General features: G+C 40.6%; 3 protein-coding genes across 3 annotated transcripts; 1 reads left to right on the top strand and 2 right to left on the bottom strand.

The window, feature by feature from the left end:
- Positions 1-431: 431 nt before the first annotated feature.
- Positions 432-2,881, bottom strand: echs1 (enoyl CoA hydratase, short chain, 1, mitochondrial). Its single transcript, XM_026353761.1, has 8 exons — positions 2,719-2,881; positions 2,189-2,386; positions 1,967-2,094; positions 1,669-1,768; positions 1,449-1,553; positions 1,159-1,278; positions 1,009-1,076; positions 432-908 (listed from the first exon to the last, which is right to left on the bottom strand). The coding sequence occupies exons 1-8, from the start codon at positions 2,807-2,809 to the stop codon at positions 843-845; spliced, it is 876 nt and encodes a 291-aa protein (XP_026209546.1). The 5' UTR covers positions 2,810-2,881; the 3' UTR covers positions 432-842.
- A 348-nt stretch (positions 2,882-3,229) lies between these two features.
- sprn (shadow of prion protein) lies at positions 3,230-5,456 on the top strand. The gene is made up of 2 exons (XM_026355994.1): positions 3,230-3,317; positions 4,151-5,456. The coding sequence occupies exon 2, from the start codon at positions 4,151-4,153 to the stop codon at positions 4,616-4,618; it is 468 nt and encodes a 155-aa protein (XP_026211779.1). The 5' UTR covers positions 3,230-3,317; the 3' UTR covers positions 4,619-5,456.
- A 214-nt stretch (positions 5,457-5,670) lies between these two features.
- Positions 5,671-8,470, bottom strand: mtg1 (mitochondrial ribosome-associated GTPase 1). Its single transcript, XM_026355993.1, has 11 exons — positions 8,273-8,470; positions 8,061-8,125; positions 7,663-7,767; positions 7,487-7,573; positions 7,347-7,403; positions 7,127-7,217; positions 6,977-7,038; positions 6,768-6,864; positions 6,585-6,666; positions 6,363-6,475; positions 5,671-5,889 (listed from the first exon to the last, which is right to left on the bottom strand). Exons 1-11 carry the CDS (start codon positions 8,373-8,375, stop codon positions 5,792-5,794), a joined length of 960 nt encoding a protein of 319 aa, XP_026211778.1. The 5' UTR covers positions 8,376-8,470; the 3' UTR covers positions 5,671-5,791.
- Positions 8,471-8,692: the final 222 nt, after the last annotated feature.

Consider the following 8,692-nt stretch of genomic DNA (forward strand, 5'->3'; position numbering starts at 1 on the left):
AAAGTTGAGCCCTTTGGTTATTTGATGAGCTGTGACACGATTTGGGGAAATCTTTATTTTAAGTATTCTGACGTCACTTTTTAATTTGACAGAAATAGCTAAATAACCATTTAACCTACATGTTTCTATATCACCAGTACTTGACGACTTTTACTTATATTCTTAATGACACTATAAGTATCACTGTACACACGTAAAAGAGCTGCAGACACCGACCACTCTGTAACTTTGTGTAACAAGTGAGTGCCATCTAGTGGTGTGAGGCGCACATGAATTGAATCCACTTTTATACTTGTTTTGAGGCCTTCATTGTCATATTTGTTTCTGACTGCATTGTATAATTTACATATATGTTTGTCAATGTGTATTCAAAGACAAAAACCTGATATGTATGAGTCACAAATAGACAAATGTGAAGAGTGTGCAATCTGTTTATGTCTTAGTGACAGTACTGAAAACCACTCTGCAACTTTATTTGTAAAATGTTCACAGAGAAACAAGTCTACAAAATGCAGACAAAGGTTTGATAGTGAAATTGAGAAGGCAAAGTCAGTACAGCTCTCAAATACTGATCCTTCCTACTAAACAATGGCTACAACAGTTATTAAATCATATTCACATTCAAACCCTGCACTCAGATTGCATTTTGTTCTGATGCTGAGGGATTAACTGCGATAAGACACTTCTGTGCACTCAATCACTCAGTGATGAATCCTAATTCAAACAGTTGCATGTTGCACTGCTTCAGGGCTTTTGCATCATTCAACTTATTACCGATAAGGAAGTTAGCCGCTGATTTCAGGATGTTTACGCTCTCCTCTGAGCTCTTCATCTGCTCTTTTCTACTTGTCCTGGAAACTAGCCTTTCTCTTCTCCACAAATGCCGTCATGCCTTCTTTACGATCATCCTGCAGGGAAAAAACATACACAGGCATTTTGAATGAATTGGCAGAATTAGAGTCTAATTCACACACACACACCATGTCTCAGATTGGCTCCTTGACTCACTGTAGCAAAGGTAGAGTGGAATAAGCGCTTTTCCAAACGATTTCCTTCAGTCAGACTTAGTTCAAAAGCTGCAATCCCACAAAAAACATGTCAGACAAAATTTCAATTTAAATATTCAAGCCTAATACGAATATAACAAACTTTACATACCTGCATTGACAGCCTCTTTGGCCATAGCAGAGACTATTTTGGAGTTGGCAGCAATTTTCTCCCCACATTTAATCGCTTCAGACACCACCTGGTCCACAGGATAAACTTTACTCACCAAACCTGAAAGACAAACACAATTCAGCCTAAAACTCTAACACTGCCAAGTAAAAGTTCATTCTGCAGGAAACCCACATTATGATATAGTTACTTAGGTGCCGATGTCATGAGATAGTGTGTAGCTGGAGCACTGTACTTGTGTGAATGAAGTTATTTTCTAAAACTGTTGCTACCTGATTGTTTGGCTTCTTGAGCATCAATCCTGTTGCCTGTTAGCACCATCTCCATAGTCAGGGATTTGCCCACTGCACGGGTCAGCCGCTGGGTGCCCCCCGATCCTGTGCAGTAGATACACAAAAAACATGAACAGCTTCTCCTACAACAAGCTTCTGGAAACCTGAGTGAAAGGAGCTGATGTCTAAACAGGGAAAGCAGATACAGATAAGCGTTTACCAGGTATAGTCCCCAGCAGGATCTCTGGTTGGCCAAACTGTGCCTTCTCCCCGGCATAGATGATGTCACACATCATTGCCAGCTCACAGCCTCCACCCAGCTGAAAATGGCAGAGTGTACAGTATGAAGCAGTCACTACAGGTCACTGTACAGAGAGTACAGTGACCTGTAGTCTTAACTGTGTCATATCCCATAGATAGTTTTTTCTTCCTAACCTGATGAAATGCTGGTCAGAGATGTCAATACTCAAACTTAAATAAATACAGAAAGGAGAAAATAGATAAAGAAGGACACTCACGGCAAATCCATTGACAGCTGCGATCACAGGCTTCTTCACTGTGGACACTCTGTCCCAGTGAGCCAGGAAGTTTCCACTGTAGCACTCCTGGAAGGTTCGATTCTGCATCTCTTTAATGTCGGCTCCCGCTGAAAAACACAAAAGTTGATCTTAGTATTGACATAACACTATAGACCGTTAACTGTACATCATCTGCTCTTGCACACACAAGCAGCCCCTTACCAGCAAACGCTCTGTCACTACCAGTGATGACAATAGCTCCAACATCACCGTCAGCTTCGAAGGCATTCAAAGCCTCTCCCACCTCCTTCATCAGTCCGTCACAGAGGGCGTTGAGAGCCTTGGGCCGGTTCAGCTGGATGAAACCAACATCCTTCTTCTCACCTCGCTTTTCTACCAAAATATACTCATACTGAGCACCTGCACGAAGACAAAACCATCACACACGGTCAGACGAATCAGACTTTTGTGAACTTATCAGCTGCACTCATTCCCCACATGGAAATAGTTGCTATCACATTAAAATCAAACGACCACTTTGATATGTGATCGTCCATGCACCAGAATATGACATGTCAACATATAAATCACAGCATATCTGACTATAAGTCAATCAAATAATGGAGACAGTAATGAGTCTGCTTGCTCCCCATGCGTCGCACATTTAGTGACGCAGGTTTCTCGACATTGTGGCAGGACCAGCTGTTCGTGCAGCCACATCAATCTACTAACACACTGTTTTAAACACACACCTGAGCTGTAGAGGCGAGCAGCGGACAGGAGAGCCGGCGCTGCTCCGGACGGCTTCAGGAGCGAAGCAGCACGTCTGCAGAGAAAAGCCATGATAGAGACGACAGAGACGACAGCGACGACAGAGAGCTGTTGTCAGTGAACTTGTCCCAGAAGCGAAGCTGCGTCTTTTTTCTTTGTTGGTGTTTTTCTTCATGTCGCAGCGCCACCTGGTGGAGCAGAGGGTGGAGCAGAGGGTGCGATTCCTCTATGAGAGGTTTTAATTTTTTATTTTTATTCTCTAGGAACAAATTAGATTTAGTTTATTCACACAATAACATTTAAACAAAAATCAAAAATATTATTAGAAATTTCACAAGATCCAGATTATCAGTCTGTTAGTGCCAACTCTGTGTCTCATGTTCTATATTATAAACAACAACAAATTAAATGCATGTGAAACAAAAATTTCTGATCTCATGCTCAGTAGTGGCTGGAGTGTGCGCGCTGCGCGTTCTCGCCGTCATCTGCGTGAACGAGCCTCCATCGTCCGTGACAATCCCAGTTGCTCTTTTCTCTTGGTGCCAAAATATAATCGAGGATAAAACACACGGAAAATAAGGTAAGCACCTTCCGATAGGATATACTGGCTAACACGGGCGTGCGTGTACGTGCATGTAATGTATGTCTGTTTAGAGGATGTTATTCCTTCTGACTACAATAGAATAGCAGACAGGCTAATTCATGAGAATACACAGATGATCGTGCAAACATGTATGCGCATTATACATGCATTTGTGAAAGATGTTATTGATGACATGATGTATTTTTATATTTTGCACATTTACACTTAATTGTTTTCTGCAAAAATCCAACAAGGGATTTAAATGGTGGCCTGCACTACAAATAAACATGCCATCATTATATCCATCAGTCTCTTTTCATAATAAAAAACTATTGCTTCATCTATATAAAGGCTGCAGCCAAGAGCAAATTTCTGTGGTGAGCATATTTATTTTTAAGCTGACCTACTTTAATGGAGAAGGAATCTGAAACACAAATGAGTCTGCCATGTCCGACAACACTGCTGCAAAGGCATCAAGCATTCGTTGTTCAGTTTGAGTTCTTCACTCCTGTTCAGAGAATATGTGGCACACACTGAATGACAAGACTAGTTTTAAGGTGTCAACTGGATTTAATGAGCGATGGAACTGCAGGGTATGAAACAAGCTGCTGTTTTGGAGACCGAAGACATATAATTACACTAGATACTAGATAAATGTCACATATTTGCACCATTTTAAGGTTTTATTGTGAATGTTATACAGAATTGATGAATTAACTGGAGGCATTGAATTGTTTTCCAACCACAGTCAACACAGATGCATCACTTCTCCATTTCTCCATATAAAGTGCAGTGTAAAGCTCCTGATGTGTCTCTTCTCTCCTGCACAGATGTCTGCAATGAACCAGGTGGTTGCAACCTGCTGGACCTGTCTCCTGCTCTCTGCTTTCCTGTGGGAGCCCGCGCTGTCCAAAGGTGGTCGTGGTGGGTCCCGGGGCTCCTCTCGGGGGTCCCCCGCCCGCAGCTCCACAGCGGGGACTTACCGGGGAGGAAACGCCTTCGGTGGGACCCGCTCTCGCTTCAGGGTGGCGGGACGAACTTCCCCGGTGAGGGTGGCGGCTGCAGCGGCTGCAGGAGCCGCCGTGGCGCTGACGGCTGATAAATGGTACGCATCTGCCTACCGCAGCAGCAACACGGACAGCTCAGAGGACGAGCTGGATTACTACAACAGGACCAATTACTTTGATGCTCTAATGTCCAGCTCAACTCAGACTGGATATTCTCTCTCTCAACTGGTCTCTATCGTTTTTGCAACATTTGCCCAGAAATATGCCTCCTTACTGGATATAGTTCTGTAGAGGTTCAGATTATATATTATATATTTAAGGATAAATTTGGTCTAGGACTGAGCATCAGCCCTGGACCTGACTATACTGTGCAGGTCTGTCTGCAAACCTGCACTGAGAAGACAAGTTAAAAGGTGCAGCACACTGGTGGAAAGACATCACAAAAGAAAGAAAGAAACAAACAAAGATCTATACCACTGGACAGATTTCCATTTCCAGCACAGTATTCAAAGTGACTTTTCACCTGTTGGAGTCTTTGTCAAACTTATTTCAGTGTGTCTGTGACAGACACTTGAGAATAATCAGTTCGTTTCCTTAACACCCGATTCCTATAAATTTAATCTAATATTTCCGTAGAATAACCTTCACAAAGTGTTTTTTCTGTGGTGCCAAATAACTGTCTGTAAAATAATCCTTATTTTTATAACATGCACAAGTATCACTAACTTATTTGCATCTAAATATAAAGCCTGTTATCAGTTTATGTAAAATACTAAAGAGAAGATTAGTTTCTACAAGGTTTTCTCAAATTAAGAGAGTAAAAGCACCAAGTTGGAACCACATTTCCCATGTTTTTATTCCTTTACTGGAGGAAATTTAGGTTATTCAGCATTTTGTGATCTTAACCAGTTTGATTTTTTTTTTTTACTTCATGCGTTTTAGTTGAATCCTTAACATCAAGATGTTGTTTAGTGATCTGAATGATTTATGGTGTTGGTGTTGACCATATAAAAAGATGCTCTACAGATTTGGGAGGGGGAAAAAATAAACTGCTGCTCTCACTGTTATTTATGTCTCTGGAGATTTTTACATGCAGTAGACACTCAGGAGCAACAGACTGTTCCTTATATACAGTATAGGTGCACTCTATTATATGCTACAACACATATGCAGATACTAATTACAGAGTTTGTCAATGTCTTCATGCCAATAAATATCCTGTTTACACCTTGTCAGATATTTGCCTTCCTCCCTATGTATTCTATAAGGAAATGTGCAAACATGCAGTGCCTGAATCAATGTACAGTATTTTATTTACAAAGGACACAGTGCTTTTTTTTTTTTTATCAAATTGAACTTCATTGTGTCTCTGCACTACATTTAGTGGTTACATTTACAATGACTGAGGGCTGAGGGCAAACCAGATCTAGAAACAGTCTGTGGTCTTTATTAAAGTTGCTCCGGTCAGTCCAGCATTACTCTTCCCAACTCTCCTTTCCTGAAGGCTCTTATAAAATCGTAAGCTGCTGCTGTGTAGTTTGGGATAGTGACAGTAATGTTCCCTGAGGAAAAAGAAAAGTATCACAATATGCTTGTTCTTTCTTTGTGAGGTTAACATTTTCACTCCTGCATTAATACACCGGTATCATTATATGTAAATCAGATCTTAAAAGGAATCGTTAGATATTTCAGGAAACAAGCTTATTTGCTTTTTTGCATAAAGTCAGATGATAAACTGAAATGCCAGGGAACAGCCAGTGACAAAATCCACCTACTGGCACAAATGACCATGTTATATCTTGCTTGTTAAATTTCTAAGCTAAGCTAAGTTAAAACGCTGCTGGTTGTAGCTTCATATCCATTGTACAGACACAACTCAAGTTGTATCATCTCCCCCCTTGACTGTCAGTAAGAAAAGTAATTAATGTATTTCCCAAAATGTTGAACTGTTGTTTCATGTCAATTTTACCAAAGGGACAGTTTTCCAATAATACAGTTTGTGGCACGTCTTTTCGTAGGATTAGCACTCGCTTACCCACTCCAGTGATGGCTTTGACCCGCTGGGTCTTTTTAAGTTTCACAGCAATGCGTTTGAGGACATGCTGGATGTTATCACTGGGCTCTTGAAGGTCGTATTTCTCCACATAACTGCACACAAACACACACACACACAGTAAAAATGACAGTAATGTGAAGCTAAAGGAATACACTGATAATATGACAGTTTATTCAATTGCTTAGAAAGAAAAGGTCACACCTGAACTTCCCTAGCCTGTTCAGAGAATAGAGTAAGTAGTCAGCAATAATGTCTTCACCCACTAAATGGTCCAGTATAGTTCCTGGAGAAGAAAAACAATCAAAGCAATTCCAATGAATATGGGAAAACACACTTTCCACACAATGTTTCCTAAGTGTCAGTATATAATGACGTTCTACCCACCACATAAAGCCAGCTTCATGCCTGTTTCAACGCTCTCAATCTTAGGAGGCAAGACTCCCGGTGTGTCGAACAAGTGCACTACGGGTCGCTGACACACCTGATAGTAAAGACAGTTAAATACTGAACAGATGCACACACACACACAGAGACACCATAGACAAACACACAGACAACACACACGGAGACAAAGTCCTCTAAGCTATACTCACCTGAATTTTAGTCAAGACTGCTTTAGTTATACCTGGCTCCCCACCTACTCGTGACGCTCGACCTAAAATTGGTTTATAATTCCAGTATGTTAATACAATATATAAACCATCACACTGAAACAATGTCTATCGCCTACTTTTTATTCATACCTTTTTTTAAGTATGTTCTTCTTAATGCGTTAATGAGAGATGACTTCCCTACATTGGGCACTCCAATCAACATCAGGCAATAATTAGTATCCTGAAAGTTTTACATGACAAGGTTAAAGCACAAACAGTATGTTGGCATCTGGCCTCTTTAGGTGAGAGAAAATATATTTTACTGTTGCAAGAGTAATGTCGCAATCAATTTGTGTTAATGTAATCATACCTCATCTTTGTTAAAGCGTGGTCTGCTCTCAATCATTTCCACCACCACTGGCACCAACTACATAAGAAAAGTAATTGATCAATTTTATATCAGCAGATCATCACATGTTCAGTATCCAGTGAAGATGTCTAGTACTGCACCTTTTTTATGTTGTCATCCTGCTGCTTTAAACAGTCTGTGAAGAGCACGTTCTTCACTCCGCTCTTTTCTAACTTCTTCAGGATTCCCTGCAGGGTAAATGTGAAGCCACAACTCTGTGTTGGCAATGTTAAAATGCTAAGAACGTGTGATTCTGTTAAAACAGCAGCAGTTTTACCTGCTTGTTGGAAAGATCAGTAAGGTCCATCTTGTTGAGAATTAGCACATGTGGTCGGACGTCTAGAGTCTCCTGAAACACAGGGTTTCTTCCAGAGAAGGGGATGTGCTTAATGTTAAAGAATATTCAGACAGGACTAATTTTACAGCTCCAGTAAACAGCAGATTAACCCGCTTTGTAATATTATTCCATCAGAGACTGTAGTGTAAATATGCTTTAACTCCATATATATCTGGCTACAGATCTGTATGGGGTTCTGCAGTAATAAGGACTTGGTATCACTGGATTTTCTATTTGTTCATATTCCATATCATACAATATAGATAAATGACCATCACAAAAATTGCACTTAGTAATTAACATTGCACAGTAAGGTTGTTAACATGATGTAAGGATATTCTGGCATCATGGATTTCTATGATGCAGTCCACACTCCTGAGAGTCGCTCTCATCTGCTTCAGTCCTGTCAACAACAGGGTTTAAATATTATTACAGTGTGATAATCAATAAATCAGATCACACACAGGAATGGTTGCTTTACAAAACATTACCATTCGCACAAACGCACATATCTATTTTACATAAAGGAGACTTGGATCAGGGCTGTCACCTTTAGCCATGTGTCCGGGGAACCAATGAGCCACATCCCGTCCGCCGAAGTCGAACACGGATCTAAAGTTACCGACATTACGTAAAACCTGGTGTAGTTTCATGGCTCCTGTGAGTCGACAACAACGTCAGATGTAAATACTTTGTTTGCCCTAAGAGCTAAAATACTAGTTGGACTTGACCATGGCGATGTCCTACACTGTTTACATTCCGACTCGAAACTGCCATCACACAATTTATGTTCCAATTTATTTGTTAATGGGCGCTTTACTGCCCTCTACAGGATGGTGGATTTTTAAATTACCAACTCTCAAATAAAGACTTTGATCAGCTGCTGTTTCTGTCGGTCATTAAAAAGATGCAGTAGAAAACTTAGTGAGATTTGACAACAAATACTTTTCCTTTCATACAAGTGTGCAGC

Source organism: Anabas testudineus, chromosome 15 (genome assembly GCF_900324465.2).
Source record: "Anabas testudineus chromosome 15, fAnaTes1.2, whole genome shotgun sequence".
NCBI lineage: Eukaryota > Metazoa > Chordata > Actinopteri > Anabantiformes > Anabantidae > Anabas > Anabas testudineus.